At 37.9% G+C, this 24,636-nt stretch overlaps 1 protein-coding gene across 4 annotated transcripts in view; it reads right to left on the bottom strand.

Annotated features, from left to right (window-relative positions):
- Window positions 1-521: 521 nt before the first annotated feature.
- The window catches only part of Arl6 (ADP ribosylation factor like GTPase 6), a 37,685-nt gene continuing 13,570 nt past the window's right edge, over window positions 522-24,636 (bottom strand). For 2 of the 4 annotated variants that reach the window (XM_059276975.1, XM_059276974.1), the window contains exons 6-8: window positions 21,937-22,066; window positions 17,943-17,998; window positions 11,488-12,391 (exon numbers count right to left, since the gene is read on the bottom strand). In XM_059276975.1, the coding sequence (XP_059132958.1) occupies window positions 12,366-12,391; window positions 17,943-17,998; window positions 21,937-22,066 (212 nt within the window). In that variant the 3' untranslated portion in view covers window positions 11,488-12,365. Of the gene's footprint in view, window positions 832-11,487; window positions 12,392-17,942; window positions 17,999-21,936; window positions 22,067-24,636 lie in introns of those variants that run through there. The other 2 variants (XM_059276977.1, XM_059276976.1) reach the window with 2 other exon arrangements.

The raw sequence follows: 24,636 nt of genomic DNA, 5'->3' as shown, positions 1-24,636 counted from the left end.
TAATCCTTCAACTGGATTTGAAATCAGGAGTGTGAGAATGAGAAAAGATTAGGATCAGATAAAATTAGATAGCAAAAAGAGTTTCCTAGCTAACATTATCTTGGAAGAGAATGTGTATAAGAGATCTACTACTCAGAAAACCCAGGGGAGATCCAAAGGCAAAAACCTGAAGCAAAACTCTTTCCTGTAGCCCCAAGGCCCGGAGAATAATGACTTCCCCGAAGCAATGTTAAATGAATACCAGCTGCCTCTTCCACTTGCCCTGTGATGAAAGTGGTCCCTACACCTCAGTGCCTGCCCAGAGGGTACGGAAAGGGATAAAACTGGCTGAGATTCTGAAGCAATTTTGATTTAAATAATACTATTTCTCAGAATTAGCTGCGATAGGAAAATGCTACAGTAGTCCACATATTAATGTTTCTTTATAGCCGATGTCCTGGGTCCATGCAGAAGCATTAGAATCACGATATGAAAAGTCCTTGCTCTTGAATTTTCATTTATTTGCCTTCTCAGTATGTACCAGATTTTTAGATGCCTTGTAGCCTTACAGTCCAAACTTGTAATAGCAGACTCTTGAATCCTAAATTCTAGGATTTCATTATGAAATCTGTGGGGAAAAGTTTCCAATTTTAGAGTTGTAAAAAATCTTAGCGATACTAACTTTGTTGAGTCATTTTTACTAGCTCTGCTTTCATCTGGACATTTAGTAAGTGGCTGAGGCAGGAGCATTCTTACTGTTAGGCTCATAAAGTTCAAGTTTGAAGGTACTTTACTGGTATAGCCTTTGGTAGTGTGAACAATGGGATTGGATGGTCACATGTTCTTAGATGTCTGTGAAAATAAAAAAAAAATTAACTGAAGGTGATTGAGACCACAGGACTTTTCCCTCAATCCTATTTCTAGCATTAATAAGTCCTGGAATTCTTGGGCTCGTACAGAGGTCTGATAAATAAAGAGTCCATTAGCTTTGAACTTGTTGGGAAATATTTATGCAGTTTTCAGTGGCTCCTCTCCAAAGGATAGTTCGGTTGTTACTTAAATTCAACTTTGTTCATTGTGCAACTCATCAAGATTTACACCCGAGATGGAAGACCACAGGTTCTGTCGAGACATGAATACCTCTGTGGCTTCCTGCACTGCAAGTGTGCGGATCGTGAAGGCGAAACAAGACTTGAAATGGGCAGCCACGCATGCCATACAGAGTGTATTTCAGACGCCAGCAGACAACATTGCAAGAGACAGAACTGGTTCTAAATGTCATAATTTCTGTCATGATAATAATGGACATGCTCCGTAATGCACTCCACAATCACTTCAAACATTGTTTTCTCTATGATGTAAACTATGTCAAATACAACTTTTCTTATTTGTAAGGGCTTAAACCTATGCCAGTACTTTGAGCTGTATATGTGCACATCAGTGTGTAATGTTGCCTGTTTCATGGTCTTTCTATAAATAATAAATGAGACCAAGTGAACCAATGGAAAGACTGCTCTATTTAATGCCTTTATTTTGTACATACAGTGACATTAAAATATTTTTATATGAAAGGGTTTCAAAGCATATACTATGAATTAATATAGATATGTCAAGTAGCAAACAGTAAAAATATATTGCTTTTATAGAGTTTGCTGTTTGTAGGGTAGCTAATCTTGTAAAATTATTAATTTGCATCCTATTATGTCCAAATCATTGTATATAAAATTCATTTTCACTTTAAAGGATTTTGCTTTCAAGAGAACCCCCCAGGAGGGAATGGTTTTGATGGAATAGGGAAGGAGTTGGAGGGGAAAGAATGGGGCTTGATCAAAGCACATTACACGTGTGTATGAAACCCTTAATCAATAGGAAAAGAGATCCCCACAAAGCCTTAAAAACTGCAGATGCCACAAAACTTAACACGTCTTTTAAGTGCCCAGGATGTGTCAGCCCCATGCACATGTTAGAGACTAAGACAATATGCTTTCCTTCAAAGAACACATCTGATGGGAAAACAGACATGTACAACGTAAAAGGAGGGAAATTACTCTATAGGAATATTGGGGGAGGGGTGTTCCAGAAAGTCCACAGGAGGAAGCAACTGACTGCTCTATTCTCTGCCTCCGGTGACCGCATCACTTCCACGAACAGACTGACCCAGTAGCCCATATGATCTATGAGAAAGTTTCAAGTTTGTCACCTGTGAGTGAATTGCTATTCCCAAAGCATAAGTACTCTCCTGCTCAAATGCACGAGAATGGACAGGAAGTGCTGATCCTTGAAGCATTTAAATGAGGATGCACGAGGAGGTTAGAAATGCTGAGCCTTTCTGTTGTTCTTGTAGAAATTCGACCAGAGGGAAAAACTACTGAATCTATCTCTTCGAGCACAGTATTTACTGTGCGGCAGGTGGCCCAGGAATATTAAGACAGCTGTCAACATCAAGGAAAGCACCAGCCCATGAAAAAGCAAACAGATGGATTGGGGCACTTCACGGGCTGCCTCTTAGAATAATAGCCGTGCTTGGCCAAATGAAGCAAAGTCAAGCTGCCCAGGGCAGCAAAAAGCTATTACAGATAGAAGCACTCAATTAGGAGAGAGGCAGAGGGATAGCCTCCCCTTGCCTTTGTCTGTATACTCAAGTTTTCATTAAAAGCCACCACAGCACATAAGAAAGGAGAGGCAATGCTAGCACTTTCCATTCTGTTACATTCTGATGATCATGGTTTGTGGCGTGGGGAAATGCCTCGTCTTACTGCTTCAATGAGAGCAGATGGCGAAATTTGAAAGTAATTGGTCATTCAGACGTCTATGGAATACATGATGTTTTATTGTATTGTTCCTGGTTTTTATTTGTAGAGCATGTGGAGAGTGAAATCATTCAAATACAGGATTTAATGGTTAAATAGACGTGTGAGTTTGACCTAAGTTGCATGCATTCTTTTATTCCAGAGATATTATATACAGAAAAAAAGAAATCCTTAAATATTTTGTGACCATTAAGAACTGATATGTACTTTCCACCAGTGTAAAGTTTGCTGATAATTGAAATATTATGTTCTTTCAAGTATATAAGTAGAAGAATATCTTTGGAAAAGTAGATTATAAAGCATATTCCAAAGTAATTGTTCACATCAAGTCAGCTTGATGTGCCACTGTCTCAAATGCTACAAAAAAATGAGGGAAAATTAGAATATCAATTTTAATATTCTATTTAATATTAATTAGCTTCATACAATGGCAGGTATAATTGTAAGCCCCTTGAGGAGCGCAAGTGGCCAGGCCCCTCCCCTGAGGACCTCCAACTGCCAGATTCCACTCACAGAACACTCTAACTGCTAAAAGCTGGACCCACTCCCCATTCTACTAAGTAAAAAGCCCAAGCTCAGGACTTGAAATCCCACCAGTCCCCACTCTGGACAGCTTTGCCCCTCTCAAACAAAACAAAACAAAAAGCCTGCTATGTAAACCCTGCCTTTTGCTCAATTCTCTGCTGCTTCTCACACAAGCAGAGCCAGCCATCCTCCTGGGTTTTTCCACCCCAATAAATCTCTTGTGTGAGGTTTGTTGTGAGGTATGACTGACTGTGGTGTTCCAAGGCCTGTTACTGACAGGATCCCTTTCCCCTCAGAGCTGTAACACTTACAATAATGCTTCAGAATAACAACTTACTATTAGATAAGAAACTCAGACCCCATAATCTGTGTCTCCAAAACACTTCATCTGAGTGAGTACATGGACCATGCACTATTGAGCTTTTTCTGAAACACAATTTCAATGCATATACTCTGCAAAAAAACATTATTTATAAATTTCTGGACTGTACTACATAAGTGTTGACTGTGCATCTTGCTTATTCAGTACCATAACAGATAGAGTTTAAAATTGGCTTATGAAATTATTTTTACTTGTTTTAAATGTTATAGCATATGTATTATGGAAGCCTGATCTTTCTTACTAGAAGACTTTGATACCAGATTGATTTGCTGTAAATGGCTTAAAAACAAGATACAGAGGCAGCTGCTGTTGTGACTGCAGGTTTTGATTAGGTGGAGAAAGCATCTGGAATTGCTACACGTTGTCATATAAAAAGAACCACAGTTTTCCTAGGAATGGGTGGGTGGAGCTTTACCTAATTTAAAATTGTGGTAAACATTATTTTCTGTACACAAATTTACACTGCATACAATAGAATAGAAAATGGTTTGCTTTGGTTTGGAGTGATAAAGTAATACATTTAAAACTAAAAAACCTGACAGATTTATCTATGGAAATCTTACTCCATTCTGAACTACTATCATTAATAAACTTGCAGAAAATTAATTAAAAATATTATGAAGTGTAAGCAGGGCGTGCAGCTAGGTGATAGAGTGCTTGCCCCATATGTGGAAGGCCTTGGGTTCCATCCATAACACTGCAAAATAAATTAACAAGTAAAGATTTTAACCTGGGTATGGTGACATACACCTGTAACCATAACACCTGGAAGCTGAAACAAAATATCATGAGTTTGAGGTCAGGCTCTGATACACTGCAAATTTGAGGTCAGCGTGAGCCACCTGGTTAGACTTTGATTCAAAACGTCAAGCATCGAGTGTTTTTTGTGGTTGTTGTTAAATTTAATAGCAAAAAATCCACATACAAATCAGCCATGTGCTTCATCTAAGAAATAGCTATCAGTCTCTCTGAAAGTGATCGGCCACCTACAGGTTGGACGGGATTAAAATGAACTTATCTAAACCCCATTTTCATTCTTGTTCTTCCCATCACTTTGTCGTGGAGGGCATACAATAAGTACGTTTGGTTTTTGAGATTTAAATAAAGCATAACCAGTTTGAGAACACAATGTGTCTTTGGATAAAATTCGACAAGTTGCGACTGGCAAACTTCCTTAGCAACTCAATAAGGGAGTCAGAAAGCCAAAGAGTTAACCCAAACAAGTAAAAAAATTTCTAGAAAATATTTACTTAGAAACCCATATTTCAAAAAAAAAAAAAAAAACTAAATAGAAGGTACTGAAATAAAGGTCTTAAAAAATTTAAATGATTGACTTCACATTCACTCCTGTAGTGTTAGCTGCTTCAAAGTTAACTAGAAAAGTTGATAAGAGTACTATATAAGCAAAACAAAAACAACACACACATATAAAAGTGAACTAAACCAACCAACCAAACAAACAAACAAACAAAAAACCCCACAAAATGACAAATCCTCAAATATTCTGTCTGTAAAGATGCCATAGCTCAGAGTTTGGCAAACATTTGCTCAACACTTTGAGGCTAAATGCTTAGTGATTGGAGTACACTGGGGTGATCCAGTCCCCAGTAGCTCAGTTTGAGAAGGAAATGCACAATTAAGCGAGGCACACTATGTAATAAGTGTGACCCATGGGCAACAGGCACACGGGCATGCGAAGAAAAAGTGACATACTGTGCTCTCCCACCAGCATATACTTAAAATGCCTCGTGGCACAGATCTGCAACAGGAATATCACACTAGTCACAAAAGCAGCAAAACACATAATGCATAATACTATGCCAATGACAGACATATAATTAATATCTGCTTTGGCTTCTATCTGATTTGGTCAGGAAATAAGACAATAAATGGATGCCTCTAAATCATAAATCATCAGACACCATGTGTAATACATAGCATCCATGGGTTTGGTATATTAATATGAAATTACCTTCAAGTGAACTCTTTATTGCATTCTCTTGACCTTCTTTTAAACATTTCATAATTGAAAAGTAAATGAAAATGATAGGTATGAGAAATATGCAGGTGGAGAAACGGCTGTCTCAATCCCAATGTGACCTATATAATTTGAGTTTACAACTGCCAATTACTACCTTGGACAGGTTGGACCAGTACATCGCATTCAAGTTGGAAGTCTTATTATTGACCAAGTACCTAATTGAGGCATAAAATCAGGCGAGTAAAGGATCATTTAGACAGCTGTTTGCCTGTCTTCTGTGAATTTCCTTTCTCACAGCTGCTACCTGGAATTCATGCTGAACTGAACATCGTCAGCTTGCTAGTGCAGCTGTTAAGAAACACAGAAATGGGGCTGTGGCTCTTGCAGAGGCATTTAAGGCAGAGGAAAGAGCAAACACAGTGGGTGGTATTTTCAGTTCTGTTGTGTTACATGAAAGGTGTCACACTGAGGGGCTTAATGACTCTTGTGCCTTGGTTCCAGACAGCCAATGAGGCCAGGCAACATGTGGTAGGGTCAAAGTCCCTGCAAAGAGGACCTGAGGTACTACTATAACATGAAGTCAAACCCGAGCTGTAATTGAGACCCCCTCAAAATCTGGAGATGCTAGGACTATGAAACATCTACCAAGAAAGCTGCAGGATGGAGAGAAGCTGACTCAATAAAGTGGAGTATATATGGGTACTAGAGGTGGCAGAGCTGGAGGGTGGGGCTGTCCAGACCCTTTGGAATCCAGAGGATTACACTTGTAATAGATGCCAGGCATTGAGCTTAAGGATTGGCACTTGCTTTGCTGGATTTCAGTCTTGCTCTGGCCCAATTATCCTTTGCTATGCCCTTATTCACTCCTTTGGGAGAAGAATGTTTATTCCCTACTGTTCTATATAGGATATAACTTTTTTTTTTTTTTATAGGAGCTCACAGTTAAAAAAATTGCCTTGAGTCTCTGGTGAGACTTAGGCTTTGGATTTACAAACAATGTTGTAATTATTAAAGTATAGGGGCACTTTTGATGTTGGACTGAATGCATTTTACATTATGAGGTGGCCACAAGCTTATGGGAACAAGATACAGAAATTTAAAAGTGATGTGTTTGGGTCACGTTGACAAGGATAGGAGTGGTAATGGTTAATCCTGACAACTTGATGGGATTTGGAATCATCATGAAAACAAATCATTGGGCTTGTCTGAGGATTATCTAAATTGATGTACGGAGACTCATCCTAAACGTGAGTAGTATCGTCCCCCAGGCTGGGGTCCTAGACAGAGTAAAGAATACAATCTGAGTATAAGCGTTCATCACTCTCAGCTTCCTGACTGTGGATACAAAGAGCCCAGCTGCACACTGCCGCTAGTACCACACTTCTCTGCTGAGCCTGACTGCATCCCCAGGAATGGTAAGTCAAAATAAATCCTCCTTCTTTATGTTGTATTAAAGCACAGTGAGTAAACAGTTCTTTTAAGCTAAGACATAGAAAGATAGTAAGAGGGTAGGCACTATACATAAAGTTAGGTAAATCAACATATTTTATTTAACATACTAGAGTGAATTCACAAGCAAGTTTAATTTGCTCTCTGTTTACACAAAATGCACAAGTTGAAATCCTAAACACCAGTGTAAAATGAGGAGGAACAGTCTTAGAAAAGTAGCAAAAGAGTAGATGTTTGGCCGGGCGGTGGTGGCGCACGCCTTTAATCCCAGCACTTGGGAGGCAGAGCCAGGCGAATCTCTGTGAGTTCGAGGCCAGCCTGGGCTACCAAGTGAGTTCCAGGAGAGGCACAAAGCTACACAGAGAAACCCTGTCTCGAAAAACCAAAAAAAAAAAAAAAAAAAAGAAAAGAGTAGATGTTTGAAGTTAGGTAAATCGGCATATTTTATTTAACATACTAGAGTGATAAGTAAGTTGAATTTGCCCTGTGTTTACACAAAATGCACAGTTTGAAATCCTAAACACCAGTGTGATACGAGGAAGAACAAACAGTCTTTGGGAAGTAATTAGTTCATAATGGTGGAGCTCTCTTAGGATATAATGGCCTTCATACTCTTATAAAAGAAACCCAGAGTGTTCTCTCCCTCCTTTCTATTGGGATACAATGAGAAGACGGAACTCCATGGATGAGAAGAAGGCTCTCAACAGAACCTTAAAGCAATGGCAGCCTGATGGCAAATCTCTATCCTCTACAACTTCTGTTGTATGTGAGCTGCCAAGGCTATGGTTATTTTGTTATATCAACCTCAATTAAGCAAATATTTTCACAAGTAAATGGAAATCATAACATTGATGTGCCAACGTTCTGAAAGAAAAATTTTCAAGTAATTAGGGTATAATTCATAATTTGTATCAGAACCTTAAATGAAAAATACATAAAACTCAGTTCGTCTATGATTTATAAAATAGTCTGGAAAGGCCAACACAGAAATATTTAAACAGCACTGTAAGATCTGAACATTTTACAAAATGCTCTGTTAAAATACAGAGCTTAAACTTTTTAATGCTGATGATGTATAAATATGGGAAAACAATTGTTTCAACTTTGAGATACATTACAATTATATAATATGCTAAATGCAGTAATTTCAGCTTATATACATATGGTGTCCTATATTATTATCCAATTTGCTTCTAGAGAATCTTTGCTTTAAAATGAAGGGTAGTAATAAATGATGCTCACAAACCATTAATAGGTTTAATGGAAACAAGGGAAAAGTATATTTTCTTTCTTCTAAACATTTCCATATGTGTAAATGGCTACTTAATTTAGCTTTAAGTAGTTTTTTTATTTATATTTTATTGTTTGAAACTATACAAAGCTATAAAGCCAGCTAAGCTTGTTTTTGCCTTATGTCAATGTGAAACATATAGACACTTATACTTTATCTATTTAAATTATGGGACAAATGTGTTTCTATCATTTTGTATGATTTTTAATGAAGCATTATTTGATATTAAAACAATTTATATAAAATATCTGAAACTTCATAGTATTATTTACATATGATTACTTTAAAATACATCACTTGATTTGGATTAATTTATCCAAAGTAAAAAAAAACAATAACAAAAATTTTGCTCTGACAAGCACAACACATTATTAGGCTAAGATAGTTTGGGTGACAGACATTGGCTGGTAACTGAGTCTGGCTTTAAACATTACTATACTATTGCCTACATTGTTACACAGCACTTATTAGTAGAATATCACCAGCTAACGTTATCATTGCCCTTGTCAAATGGAAGACAAAAATGTAGAGAGGTAAAGCAGTGCACGTACATTTCTCTCTTGCTTATAAGTGCACTGGTGGCAGGATTAAAGTAGTCCAAAGCACTGCCTGTTGAATCTGATGAGACCATCTCTTACGTTTGTCAGAACTATCCTGTTCTTTTCTGCACTTGTGTAAATGGCTGTATCCTGCCTGTGAAGTTGTTCTCAGAAACACAGTGGGTAGTACTCTGAAGAAGATATCGAGGCAAGTTCAGGCCACTATTCTGAAAGGCTATTTTCAAAAACACTTAGAGCACAGGTTAAAACATTTACACAGCTTTTATATCTAAGAGCCAAGAGACAAAACAAACATGAAGTGTGCTCATACTTTTGAATTTATTTCTATTTGAATCCCTCTGCTTTCTCTAAAATTCAAATAAACAGGAATATTGTATTGTTCTAGGGCCTGGCCCCATTTGTTTCCATTGCAGTTAGCAAGGCAGCTATGCTGAAGTGCAAGAGCAAATGAATGATGTCAAAATAAAGAAAACAGGCAGAAAGGACTAATCACGCTATAGAAAACAACTGAGCAATTCTGAAATAGCAGCCTTAAGTAGTTCTAAGAGTTACTTTTATCTAACTTGTCAAGGTCTCAGGTACCTCATCTAAGCCCAGATAGTAAAATTTCAGTGTTAACAGACTTAAAATAAAAAGCCAACAAACAACCAAAATAAACAACACCCAACAACCTTCAGTAGTTTCTAGTTTATGATTTTCGAATCAATTTTGCTTTTAGTAATATTACCAAATAATACCTGTATTTTCTTACCTATTTTGAATCATCTGTTCTAAACAGAGTGCCTGGTTTTGAAGCCCAGCATCAGCATTTCTCAGCTCTGGGGCCTTCATCAAATCACAGAACCTTTTAAAAACGTCCTAGAGTGAAGCAATTTCCTCTGAAATGAAACATTCCACCCTGGAGGGAAGTTCCTTTAGGGACAGAAACTTCTGAAAGGCGGCTCAGTTAGACACAGGAAGGAAGCAACTAACAAGTCTCAGGAAGTCCTTGAAACTTACCTGAATCATAATGCTAAGCAGTAAGCACTACTTCAAGAGGAAATTCTGACCAGTTGAATTGTCCACCTATGTGCTGACCTCCATGGATGCAGCTTTTCTGAGTCATCAGCCATGCCGGGAGGAATGGAGTTCCTTGACAATGTGGCTTTGAGTTGTCCATGATTCTGTAAGTAACCCTTCATTCATACTCCAGAGTAAGTAGCCATAATAAACTCACTGGTTCACCAAGTTGGACTTCGTTAGTTTATTTCTTTGGTGTGTTGTTGGTGCCCTATCTGGGCTCAGTAGATGTTTCTTCATTATTTACCCAAGAAAAGTCTCATACAATAGGTCCAAATGTCTTAATCCACAAAACAGAGCCAACAGGACATAGCACATAGGGTTATGAAGACTAAATAATGTAAAGATCTGAATTTGTAAAAATACATGGTGGGTGAATTGTTACAATGTATCTGTTTTTGTTTGTTTCTTTCTGTAAATGGTATCATAAGGCTGTGAGGAGGGCACTATTAGGGAACAGAACTTGATGCCAAACCTAATGGCCTGAGTTCAATCCTAGGAACCCACATGGTGGTAGGAGAGAACCAACTCCTGAAAGTTGTTCTCTTACCTCCATATAGTATTTCCTCCCCAAGAAAATAAATACATGTAAAAAAAAATCACATTACATCTTTTCTATCTATATTTGAGGATGTCATAGGCTGCATCCTAATGAAAACAACTTATGACAGGCTAACAAAACAGCTAAGCTACTAAACCACTACAATATTTTGATAATTTTCAGTTTTACAAATACCCATTCATTGGTATTTCTGGATTCTGAGAGACTGGATAACATAGCTTTGACTGCTATTTTTTAGAAATCTGTAAAACATTTACCACCACTGTGATATGTACAACAATGTATAGCTTACCTTGCCATCTGTTAGTTTCATGGCTAAGGATGTCAAAGATGTTATACAATTCAAAGCTTTTCTTTCAAATGCAATGTTTTTCAGGATTGACATCATTGTTATGTGACTAGTCTCAGTGTTTAATTTAAAATGGGAGCTTAAAGTTAGAGTTTACAATTATAACTGATCTTTACACTATGAGAAGTTACATGTTGTGTACCTGAGATTTGTCTAAAATTCTAAAGAACATTCACAGAGCAGTTTCTAAATAGTTTGTTGAGGTACTTTACTCTGCTATTTGGATCCTGACTACCCTGCAGGCTCCTTCAGCAGTGAGTCGAGGATGTACCATGAAGGGGTTTTGTTACCCCAGCCCTTTCTCCGTACTTTGCTTCCTAGCTGTGGAAGTGAAGAGCTGCTTCGCCATGTACTACAGCCATGAAACTGCCTCAGCACAGGACTGAATATAAGGAGCTGAGCATAAACTGAAGCCTTAAAAATTTCAACAAGAATCAATCTTTCTTTCTTCCTTGCTTTATCTCTTTTTCTTTTTATAAGTTATCTCCTATATAATGTTATAACAGAAACACAGGCATGTTAAGAGAAAAAATAAGGCAGTTATAAAAATATTAATGTTAAATATGTATTAAATTTTAATTTATTAATCTGAAAATGTAATATTGTCATTCAGCTAATGAAATAAAATTAATCATATGGCAAATGTTCTCAGATTCTCCCTCATTAAATTGATTTCAGGGAAGGCAAGGGATATTTTACACACGAGTGATCCGAAAGAATGGGCTGACCACATACCCAAACTTTCACAACTGTGAAGAGAAAAACACACACGCAGGTTTACAGGGCAATGCCTAATCACAAAGTATGGAACTATTTGGTAAACAAAAAGTCAATTGAGTTTGGTTGGTCTCAGATAATGACTGGCAGTAAAACACCAAACAGTACACCAACACATTATTTTCAGCATGAACAAAGCACTCTAGTTGGTATATTTCATTTTTTATTGATTGTGACACAATAAAAATTACATATATAACAATTACCTGTGATCCCTTATAACTCTTTAAAGCTGTTTCACTAACACAATTCAAGCTTCAAAGCCATAGAATAAACTAAACTTTTAGAGGACAATTAAAAAATAAAAATACATTAAAGATATCATAAATCATGATAGGATATTGAGATGGCTTATAACTGGTATTTACACATTCTAATTACAACAACATGTAGACCTTTACAAGAAGCTAGTAACAAAGGCGTTCTGAGGTAATGTTAGTTTTCATATAGTTAATGGCCAGATTAACAATGTCTCAAGTCCTAAGTTCTTAAAAAGTTTTTCCAGAGTCCACAAAAGCAAGCAGAATATTGTAAAATATTCTTGGTTGCATAAATCTTTAAAAATAAATTTGACATTATTCAGTATGCCTTACATAGACTCCTTTAATTGAAAACTGCTGAGGTTTCCAGAGACTATCTTTTCATGTCTTCATAGCTTGGATCTGATCTGATAACAAACAGACAAAACCATCATCAGCCTCACAAGGGAAACAGCAGCAACCCTATTCTCTAAGTCAACTCAAGGCAAATCTAGATAACACAGGGGGACCCTATCCGCATATCTGTTTTCTTAATGTACAATTAATACTACTGTGTTAATTTTTATGTAAGCTGTAAGGAGGTAAAGAATTAACTAGTTCTACAGGCTTATTAGAAAGACACATAGCAGTTCCTTGGGTCATTGCTCCTTTTTGGAAGCTACTACTTACAATTAATTCCCTTCTAGGTAATTACTTACAACTCACTAAACACACATTCTTATCAGACTTCAGTTCTCACACTCCTCATTCAGCTACTCCTTTGCAACCTTTATGGCCCTAATACTTCTATCTCAATTAATGCAATTATTACCTGTATGACGATGTCAATGTCACTCAGCGCTCAGACAGGTAGGATGTAGGCTTTCTTCTTCTAAATTTTGTTTACCCTAAAGGTAATAATCTCAACCAAGCCCATCTATTTATTTTCTCCTCCTCCTCCTTTCTTCTCCTTTTTTTTTAAGTATATTTAACACTAACTCAACTCAAATACTCTCACACATGACACACATTACGTAACCCATCATTTAACCTTCTTTTTAAACAATTATTTATGTGTATGGGTGTTTTTCCTACATGAATGTCTGTGTACCATGCGCATGCCTGGTGCCTGCAAAAGCTAGTAATGTTGGGTACCCCAGAACTGGAGTATTGATGGTTGTGAGCCCCCATGAGGATGCTGGGAATTTAGCTGAGGTCCTCTGGAAGACCAGCCTTAACCATTGAGCAATCTCGCTAGTCCCTGTTTACACCTTCTTGAAGAACTTTTTTTCTAAACATCATGAGGACTCTCCAACCTCAACAGCCCTTTTCTCTGCTTGCCAACTATTCTTGAGATCCCTTTCATTATCAGTCTAGGATTTTCATTAACAGTGCACGAATTTGTTCCTCCATTCCTGTGCTGGTTTTCCTAGGTCCTGATCCATCTAGCCATCCTTCCTTTCTTCCCCTTCTGTCCTTATTTTGATAGTGTAAGATGCACGTGTACACATTCATGTGTCTGTGTGTGTTGGTCCATGTGTGGAGGTCAGAGGTCAATCCTGGTGTTGGTCCTCGTCTTCCACCTTAAGGCAGGGTCTTTGTTGTCTGCAGTTGTACACACCAGGCTGCTGACGCACAAGCATCTGTGGATGCTCCATCTCTGCCTGCCATCTTGCCATAGGCTCACTGGATTACAGATGAGTGCTACTGGCTTTCAGTAAGTATTGGGGATTTAAACCCACTCAGGCTCATGCCTGCACAATGGGCACTTTACCAGTACACAGGGAGATGAGCCCCTGGATCCTGTCTTTTTCTTCTCTTGGTTTACTCTCTCCCTCTTGCGCTAATACAGCTATGTCTTCACTTGCTGTCACATTTGGTATTGCCTGAGTATGGGATTCCAGGATATTCTCCATGATCTTTTCCAGGCACTGACCATTATCATGTAGCTCCTTAAGTAGCAGGTGTTGGGAAGTTTGATTTCACCATTTCCCTCCTTATGTGAAACCTATTTCCACCTCAGGAAGATTGTACAAGTTTCCACTGTCTTCAGGGTTGAACCTTACTAATGATGTGCCTTGGGAAGGAATATTTTCTTCCCCAGCACTGGGCTCTCAAGGTTCAGTTCTTGCAAATACTCTTTGATGACATACTATTCCTCCCTATTTTCTTGGTTCTCTCTCTAAACTGTCTCTTGCTTGGATACAGGATCTTCTCAATATGACCTCTTTGGTTGTTTGGGGTTGTTGTTTTTTCTTTTTTTCTTTCTTTCTTTCTTTCTTTCTTTCTTTCTTTCTTTCTTTTTTTTTTTTTTTTTTTTTGAGACAGGGTTTATCTGTGTAGTACGGGCTGTCCTGGAACTTGCCCTGTAGACCAGGCTGGACTCAAACTCAGATCCACCTGCCTCTGCCTCTCCAGTGCTAGGATTAAAGGTGTGCACTACCACTGCTGATGTCTGCCTACTTCTTAGTCTGATTCCTCAGATGACCCTCTCTGCATTGTGCCTACTTCTACTGTTTCCTGGCAAAGTAGGAGACAGAAGAGAATCACAATATTTTCCAAGAAAACTTGCAGCCCCTCCTTGCTTTTAGTTTACTATTACCACATACAGTGTGTCTGGTATTTTTCAGTCTACACATAGTGTTTGAATATTTGCAAAGGATAATACTTGAAACTCATTGTTTCTTGTAGTTGTTGGGTGGGTGGGAGTCATATTTTCTCTTTTCAGCTCCAGATCCATCTTTTATTTCCAATTACAAGCATATTCTTAACCCTTGAGAAGATCTTCAAAGTGAACTAGGCTGTGTACTATCATTTCATAGTGCCCACTTCAGCTGGGGCCTGTTAAGCCAATCAACAACCATCAGATCTCCAGCTTTCCAAACAAGATTGCCATTTTTACCACATCCATTTATGTACACGGAATTAACATCTTTTTAAAACACTGCCTTTATCATTAGTGGTACCTGAAATTGGAACATATGTTCGATCCTCTATTTTCATTAGCATACTCATAGTACAGCATATACAATAGAGATACTATAATCTAGAAGTGGGCTAGGATAGTAGACCAGAAATATACTACTTGTCTATGTTTGCTTAACACATGTGATTATTAATACATGGGATTACTCTTGGTATTCAAAACAAAACAACATTACTGTTTGAAATCGGGAGGCATTGCTGAGTTTTTTACCTTGCATGTAATATGATAAAAACAAGTCTCGTTGTTTTAGAAAAACTTTAAAAAAAAATCTCACTTGAACCCTGGGCAGGTAGAACATGCCTGCAGTCTCACTGCTGGGAAATTCAGATAGTGAGTTCCAGGTCAGCCAGTGCTACGTAATAGTGATACCCTGCCTCAGAACAAAAAACAAAAAACACACCTACCCTTCCCCACAAAAATCTCACTTGAATGTTTCAGAACTAGAAATTTTATACTTATTATTACACATACAAAATTACTGCATCTTTCAAAAGAGAATATAATCATATGCAACATTTAATATTTCATGAAAATGTCCAATATTAAGCTTAAAGAAATAAGACTAAATTAGTACAAAATGAACCTTTTTTAACAGGCTAGAAAACTTCAGGATTCTGAAAGCAAAATGAACATAGTTCAGTTCAAAGGTCTTTTACAGCTAGAGTTTTCTATGTTTATGTAGGGAGTGAGTGAAATTACAAGCAAGTTAATCTCTTTTATTTACTATTACTTGTTTTGAAGATAGGTGTTTACCTCTTTTCATATTCAAACAGATAACTGAGAACCATAAAATATACACTATTACTATTCTACAGGAAAATACGAATGAATGATCATCTAGTCAAACACAAAATGATATACTCTTTGATTTTTTTAAAAAAAACTATATGGTTTCTGCTTCTTTTAAATAAGATGTCTAGGTAGGAGAGTAAGTTTGAGATGTATTGAAAGCTTTCCTATGCATTGTATTTTAACATACACACACACTATTTTATGAAATCTAAGATGTGAATATTACAAATGTGACAGTTACTTCATAAGATAATAAAAGACGTCTGTTAGTGTGAAGAGAGGTTACTAGTAAGTGGAATAGATGTGCTGCCTCAAAGGGCAGCTCCTTTGCTGCTCCTCCTGCTGCACAGAGCAGGCAAGGATGCTATGACTCACTTTGCAAAGACTGCAGCAACACAAGGACACAAAATCACTTCTAACAATATTCTGTTCTCACAAAGACTTAGGACGCGGAAGATAACAGATCAGAATAGAAAGAAAAACAATTGGTACTAAGAAGAGTTGAAAACTGGAACTGTAAAATTGGGTCATTACTGACACCTAGTGGCTGTTGCTACAGATTAAAAAAATAAAACTAGAACTATAAATGGAGTCGAGGAAGAAAGGAGCAATCCAAACGCAAACCGAGGAGCTCTAGCATCTTCTTCCCAGTGCTGTGCTCAGAAGCCCTGCACTAAGAGAGTTGGCAGGGCTTCCATGGCCTGCCGCATCTGCACCTAGAGTACTGTCAGCATCAGCAAAGGACGAAGTCAGGGAAGAAAATACACTTCTCTGTCTTCCCTGGGGTTCTACTCTGTAACCTATCAGTTTCTCCTAGAAAGCCATCCATCCCATAACCCTGAACACTTCTTACAATAATTTGAAACATGAAGTTGGTGGGTTCAAAGAAAAAAATTTCCTTCACTAATTTTGAGACCCATCAGAGATGTTTGTTTCACTTATTTATTAAATATGACTAGAATGGTCTTCGCAATTTAACATTAAATGTTTTGACTGAATAAATACAAGCTAGAAAGGAAAGTCTGTGCCAGGTCGTGGTGGTATACACCTTTAATCCCAGCACAGGGAGGTAGAGGCAGGTGGATCTCAGACTCTGGAGGCCAGCTCCAGGACATTCAGGGCTACACAGAGAAACCCTGTCTCAAAAACAAAAAGGAAAAAACAAACAAACAAAAAAATTCAAGTCTGTGGAAGTCACTAGAAGAGCAGATTTTACATATCTTTATAAAACGTGCTCTTAGCATTTGTAGACAGATTACTCTCCCATCTAACACAACAGGCTATAATTCTGCCATGGTTTCCAAAACATGGAAGAAGAAAAATGAAAAACTATCCCACACATATCTAATATTAAAAGGCTAACGTAGAATGAATAGTATTTATAATCAAAAACTGTAATTAGGATTTCTATCTTCTTTTATCCCATCCAGAGTAGGGAGATTTCCAGTAAGAACAAACAGTCATTTGAAAACTTCTGCTTTGGCCATAAGGACTCTACAGAAAGGACATACACCTATCTACTGCTTTGCATGCTTCAAGCTGTTCTAACACACAGTAGATAATATGACCCTAGGGAAAACTATTATCTTAATTTATTCCCTAATAGAGTAGTGCTGTAGCTGTACCAATCTACTACAGCTATTTTGATTAAAAAACTGAACTGAAAATAAATAAGATATCAATAGAATAATAGTATTTATAATAGTGGTATGAGTGTTAAAATTTGTGCATCTATGTCATGTATAAATGAAGTTATATACAGAGTGCTATACAGCATGGTTAAGAAAAAGATAGTTGTCATTTGGTCCTTTTATTAACAGTAAGGCCTAACTAACATTTGTGCCAAACTTCATGTGTTTTCAGCTACTAGAGTTAATGAAAATCTGGGTCCCTAAATTAAAGCCATTTTCTAGATCTGATATATATGTGCGTGTGTGTGTATGTATATATACAGATCTGATATATATATCTGATATATATATATACATATATATATATAAACATAGAAACACTTTAATTAAATCTGCCAGAAAAATATAATAAAGTAAATGCAGCAAGGTATCAGATACTTACTGTACTGTTTTTTCTGACAGCAGAAATAAAAACAAGAAGGGGGCATTGATATAATAAAATTAAAATCAAAAATGAAAGAAATCAATGAAAAGAAACAGGCTACAGATGCACAGTAGCTGGCGATGTACCTTGGAGCCAGTCCACACCTTCTTGGAGTCCTTCTCCTTTGATGGCATCACTGGCACTGAAATAAAAGCCACACAAAACATCCATCTTACAGCATCATACAGCTCTAGAGTACAATAACACTTTCACAATACTGTAAAGAAATACATACTAATAACATACATTTGTGCAAAACTGATTAAGTATTGAAATAGAACAAATGGAAACTTAAGAGTCTGAGGATTGGGAAAAAAACATGTGGGACAAAACTTGAGAATATGTAGTGATGTTAAGAACACATAAACATCAGGTTATTTTTCTCACTGTAAAAAAATTTTCTAGAGTTCACTGTCTACCTCACTCTACACAGTGATCGACACATTTACTCACTGTCTACCCCACTGTACACAGTGTTCCAACAGAAGTGTTTGACTTAGGTCACAGTATAGTCACAGAATCAATTGACTTCATTTGAAATGTAATTTGTTATCTTTGGAGCAAAAACCCATAATTACAATATGGGTTCTATTGTTGTTTTATTTTTGAAGCAGGATCTCATACAATTAAAGCTGGCCTCAAACTTGCTATGTGTTGACTGAACCTTAGCGTCCACCCTGCAAATACAGGAATCACAGTTAGGAGCCACCATGAGGAGCTCATAAACTTTTTTTTTTTTTTTTTTTTGAGACAGGGTTTCTCTGTGTAGCCCTGGCTGTCCTAGAATTCACTCTGTAGACCCGGCTGGCCTTAAACTCAAGAGATTTGCCTGCCTCTGCCTCCCAAGTGCTGGACTGAAGGCATACGTCACCACCCCCTGGCTGGTCATAAACTTTTATAAGCTATTAGAAGAAAAAAAAATCTCCATTAATCTCAGTTGTACTTTTATATTTACTACTGCGGGAACCTTTGGCATCTGCAACTGAAGGAATATTACCACTGACCTAACATGGTTGTTATAAGACTTACATATTTGTATGTAAAAGAAAAAATGCTTCCATTGTCTTCCAGACTTAAACTTAAACTCCTAATGTGATATTTCATCTATAAGTATTTAAGGTATATAAAACGAAAATAGGAAAAGTTCAAATAATCCTTTTGAGGGATATGGACCAATGATATGTGTTACAGATCTAGTAGCTTATTTAAAATCTATGATCACATTAATAATTAAAATGTCTGAGTAACTAGAGATTATTTTATGCATTCACTTAGTGGGGAAGCATACCTAAAGCACAGCAGAGAGCCTAAAGAATTAATCAGGTTACAACTAAAGAAATTACTGCCAAGGAATTACTTGTTAAATTGAGATTACATGGTAGTGAAGAATTTTTCAAGTAAGAAGACAGAAACAAACAGTATGAGGTAAACAATTCTTCAAAGCACAGTCTTGATTACATATCATAACAGCAAGGCATCAGGAACTAAAATACTTTTATCAAAAATCCAAGCTATTGATTTTGGCACATACAACTCTAGACAAGAATACAGGGAAGAACTCCTTGTCCACTGGTGGAAGTGTCACCAAGTGACTAAAACCCTCCATATTTCTCCGAACAAGCTCCACCTTTTCTTTGACATAAACTGTAGAACTCAGAACTAGAGCAAAAATTGAGCTCTTTGACACACGCACTACAGTGCTCTATATTTTATGGCCCTGAGTTACTTCTCAGTGGCCACATCTCCCACGGTTTCTCCCTCGATTGCTCTGTTGCAGCCAGACTACCCTCTGTTCCTGAACAGACCAGTACACTCTCAGCCATGAAGAGCCTTTTCTTCCTGGCCTCTCACTGGGGAGCTGCTTCTCCAACCAGGCCTTCACATGAAATGCTCCCTGACTGAAATCAGGCCATAAAGACGACAAGTCAGCTCATGCTTTCTCTTAACATTGTTGACCTTTCCCCATCCGGTCATCTGATGTTTGTATAATTATTTCCTTATTATCCGTCTATATCAGAATTCAATATGCAAATCAAAATATATCACTAAGGAACTAAGTTAAAAATATGCTAATGTAATGAAGCCTTAGACTCTATGGTTAGTAAAAATGGTAAAAATAAAGGCCCCAAATTCTTCTTTAGTTTCCCAGACTATACCAATATACTTGTATCTAAGAGACAGGTAACGTCTTATCTCTGTGTCACTAAGGACTACTACCCACATAGCTAAAGCTAGAAAAGAAGGATAAACATATTTTCAATCTTGTTCATGCTTTAAAAAAAAATCACAAAATGCAGAACAAATTTTATAAATGAAATGCTAATTTGAATTAGCAAGATGAAATCCAGTTTGAATTAAAGAGAAGTAAAGTTATAGATAGGTTTTAAAAAAATCTTGGCATTTTTCTGTGTTTTATGGAGAGAACACAGAATCTGGGAATATAATATCCTCACAGAATCACCATTTCACTTTTCACACAGAGATATTTTGAGAAGTCATAATTGAATAGATAAATCTGTTTAAATTTAACTGTTAGTTATTTTAGGTGGAAGGGGGTAATTCACTCATTCTACTGACATTTCTTGGATATTATGCCTCCCGTCAAAGCATCACACTACTCTGCACAATGCAAACATTGGTATTCACTTTAATTTATGTTGTCTTTGGAGTCCAGTGGTTTGTGATAGCAAAAGTTCTATCTCAAAATTTTTCTTGGTCTAAAATCACTCTCTCCTTTAACTATCAAACATTACTGGACCTCAGATTCAAACTGAACAACCATAGAGTAGCACTGCCCCCCACCTCACCACCACTCAAAAGCAAGGAAGGTTTCACTGTTTCCTTCCTTGGTAGAGGGATGCTGGGCTTCATAGAATCCCGAGGTGTCTCTTGGGTTTACTTAAGCGCTACTCTGTTCAGCACCAAGGCTAGCTCTTAAAGAGCTTTTCTTTTTAAAAGCATTTTTATTAATTCTTTGGAATTTCATACAATCAATTTTGAGCACATCATTCTCACCTCCCTACTCATCCAACTTGGAGTCACTCTTTTTGAAAACCCAGGGAGTCTAGTTTGTGTTACCCCAAAACAGTTTTAGGTGTGGTGTCTCCCCTGGTGTGTGGTTTACCTATTGGGTCACACCCTTAAAGAAAACTAACTCTTCCGCTCAAGAAACTTTCAAAGTGCTGCTAGGAGTGGAATTCCCATCCCACACTCCATGTTGGGATTCCTAGGCTCCACTTTCTTGCTTTACATGCTAGATCACTTCTAGAGTCAGTAGACTTCTCTGCTTTGTGTCCACCCTCCCTTTAGTTATTACTGGAACTCTTGTGAAAAGTGGGGAAACTACAGAAAGACATCCTGGGGCATGGGCAGTGGGTGAGTAGGTAACAAAAGAGGATCTCGGGAAGGTAGCACAAAGGAGTTAATTAAGAAACTGTTTCCTAAATAAATAATGCATAGCAATTTCAGACACTGTTTACTAGTATGTCCATATACAACCATTATCTCTACTTCCTCATTTGAACAAATATTTATAGTATATGTACCAAGGACTAGTCAGAGAAGTGGGGAAAAAAAAATATGGCAGCAACCTAACCTGGCAAAAATCCCAGCTCTAGGAAGACAAACTACCTCCAAAATAAAAAGCAAAAGAGAGGCCACATGGTACATGGTACTGGTGAAACACAGTAGCAACCCAGGAACACTGTTTTGGAGAATGACTCAGACAAGGTGATACCAGAGTGCAAATATCCCAAGAAAAGATTGGGCTTGTCTAATTTCAGTGAAAAGGGGAGTCACTGTGGTTAAAGACCGGAGAGCAAGTGGATAATTTAATTTATGTTTTTGATTATAAGGATTTTTTTTAAAATATACCGTTTCTAGCTCCAAAGGATTTGAAAAGTTAATAGCAATCTACTCATGAGTACCTGGAATGTCACAATTCTGTGAAGTAAATACTCTGCTTGCATTCTTCCATGTCTGCCATTTATAAAATGATGTAAAAACCAAACAAAAAGCCTAAACAGAACCCTACATTTCACAGGCTTTTCAGAAAGACAAATGAGAACTATTTTTTCTTACCAAATATGCCAGGGCTTATCTTTGATGTTCTCTAAGCACAGCAACTGAGACACTTTCACAGACGTCACTGCGTCTCTCAGATCCATTTTGTTCGCAAAGAACAAGATTGGAATCCGGCGGTGCTTAATGTCTGCAAAGGAAAGACACCATCACAGCACCTGTTTGGATCACTTTGCCCCAAGCCCCGAAAACTGAAAGAAGATGAACTTTCCTATTGCTTCTTTCAGTATTATCCATACACAAGCACTTAAAGATGCACAGTTAAAGCCGGGTGGTGGTGGCGCACGCCTTTAATCCCAGCACTCGGGAGGCAGAGCCAGGTGGATCTCTGTGAGTTCGAGGCCAGCCTGGACTACCAAGTGAGTTCCAGGAAAGGCGCAAAGCTACACTGAGAAACCCTGTCTCGAAAAACCATTAAAAAAAAAAAAAAGATGCACAGTTAAACATTCACCTAAACAGAGGGATCAAAACTACTTGGTAAGACATGTGCCCTCTGACTAAAAGAAGAAAATCAGAGAAGGGGAATCTGGCAGTTAGAGAAGCATCTATGCAAAAAGGTAAATATTTCTCATTTTCAGTTGTTAGCACAAGGGAGACAGTTCTCAAACAGGAAGAGGAGGAAATGGATTCTGCGGGTTTTTTTTGTTTGTTTGTTTGGTTGGTTTTTTTTGTTTTTGTTTTTTCGAGACAGGGTTTCTCTGTGTAATTTTGGTGCCTGTCCTGGATCTCACTCTGTAGCCCAGGCTGGCCTCAAACTCACAGAGATCCACCCAGCTCTGCCTCCTGGGTGCTGGGATTAAAGGCATGCACCACCATCACCCAGCTGCTTTATTTTTAAATCACAGACTGTATCATGAACAGGTGAGATATTTTTTAACAGGGTATTTTTTTTCCCATTTACAATTTTGAAAGCATTTTCCAAAGGTTATGTGTATTCTTCTTATATTTATTTATTTACCTGTGTGTGTGTGTGTGTGTGTGTGTGTGTGTGTGTGTGTGTGTGCTGGCACACATGGTATGTATAGGAAAGTCACAGGAAAAGTAATGGGAAGGACTCAGTTCTCTCCCTCTGTCTACTACGCGAGTCTATGAGATCAAACTCCGGATGGATCCCAGGTTTGGCAGCAAGTGCCCTTAGCTGCTGAGTGAAGCCAAGTCCAAATGTATTAAAGAGCTTCGAATTCAGAAGGAGAAGCTCCTTCCCACCTTTGTCCAGTGCTGTCCAATTGCCCCACAGTAAAGACAACACACAGCAGCATCTTCACATCTTGTAGAAACACTGTATTTCCAGTCATAATTATTATACCTAATTCTCCATAACAACACGCTCACCAGTTTCATTACTGTACATATTTATCTTTTCACTTAATTCCCTATCTTGACTGTTACCTAAGCAACACTTAAAATGATGAGGGGTTCATAACTGTTTATATCTCCAATTCTAGGAGATCTGAAGCACTCGACTGACCTTTGTGTGTGGTGATATATTGTGTACCCTAATAAAATTTGCCTGAAGATCAGAGAACAGAACAAGCCACTAGATTAAACATAGAGGCCAGGCAGTGGTGGCACACACCTTTAATCTCTGTACTTGGGAATCACACGCCTTTAATACCAACATTGTGGGAAGAACATATGCCTTTAATCCCAGCACTAAGAAGGAGTGATACGGCTGGGTGGAGAAAGGTATATAAGGCGGGAGGAGACAGGCTTTTTCGGCTGAAGCTGTTTTGGTGAAGGCCTTTCGGCTAGAGGCTTTTTTGGCTGGAGGCTTTTCACCTGGACCCCATAAGGCTGAGGAAGCCTTTCAGTTGAGGACTGAGAGGCTTTCAGTCAGAATTTGTGGAGTTGGCGAGGTGAGATGTGGCAGTGGCTTGTTCTTTTGTCTCTCTGATCTTTCAGCATTTACCCTAATATCTGGGTCCGGGATTTTTGTTAATGTTGGAGCCCATTAGGTTTCCTAGTGGCTGTACCCAGCAGGACTGCATAAGAGTTTGATTGGACCACGGGCCTGGGTACCAGGTGTTTGTAAGGGTCTAACTAGCAAAGGGGAGGTCTTTTTCTCCACCCCTTGGCATTGTTATAAACAGACCTTTGGAATAAAGTTCTGGGCCGGCAGATAAAGATCTAGGCCCACCCGAGTTTATTCTGTATTTTCTCTCTGTTTCTCTTCCTCACTATTTCTAACTAAGTCTCTTATCCTTCAATCCTCAAGAGTTCCTGGGGTAAATAAGTATGGGGGCTGGTCTCCTACATATTAAAAAACCAGTTAGATTTCGAGTTACATTTGTGGGCTCCTGCACACCCAGGGTACACATAAATACACTCAGGCCCACATACACTTAAAATACATACTCAAATAAAGAATAAATAAAACCACAATCTAGTTCCTCTTCCTTCTACTTGAAGTTTTCCTAACACTGAGAGCAAAACAAGCAGCAGCATGCCCTCTTGTTAGCTGCTCCCCTGTCTCCACTCCCGTGGGAATAAGGTAACCAAGGCAACCGTACCTGATGTCCTATTGCACAGAACACCACTGCCTCCCTCATCCTTTCTCTCTGAATGTTCTTCTATTACTACTACATATTATTTACATATTTAGGAAAGCAACGAATTTTTAGTGTTAAAGAAATAAACACCGGTAGCCTCCCCCCCAAAAAAAAATTTTAAAAAAAACATATAAAGCTTTGAAATTAAAAA

The sequence above is a fragment of the Peromyscus eremicus genome, chromosome 12, assembly GCF_949786415.1.
Source record: "Peromyscus eremicus chromosome 12, PerEre_H2_v1, whole genome shotgun sequence".
Taxonomy (NCBI): domain Eukaryota; kingdom Metazoa; phylum Chordata; class Mammalia; order Rodentia; family Cricetidae; genus Peromyscus; species Peromyscus eremicus.
Note: the sequence above shows the minus strand (reverse complement) of the source record. Positions and strands in the feature narration are given on the sequence as shown.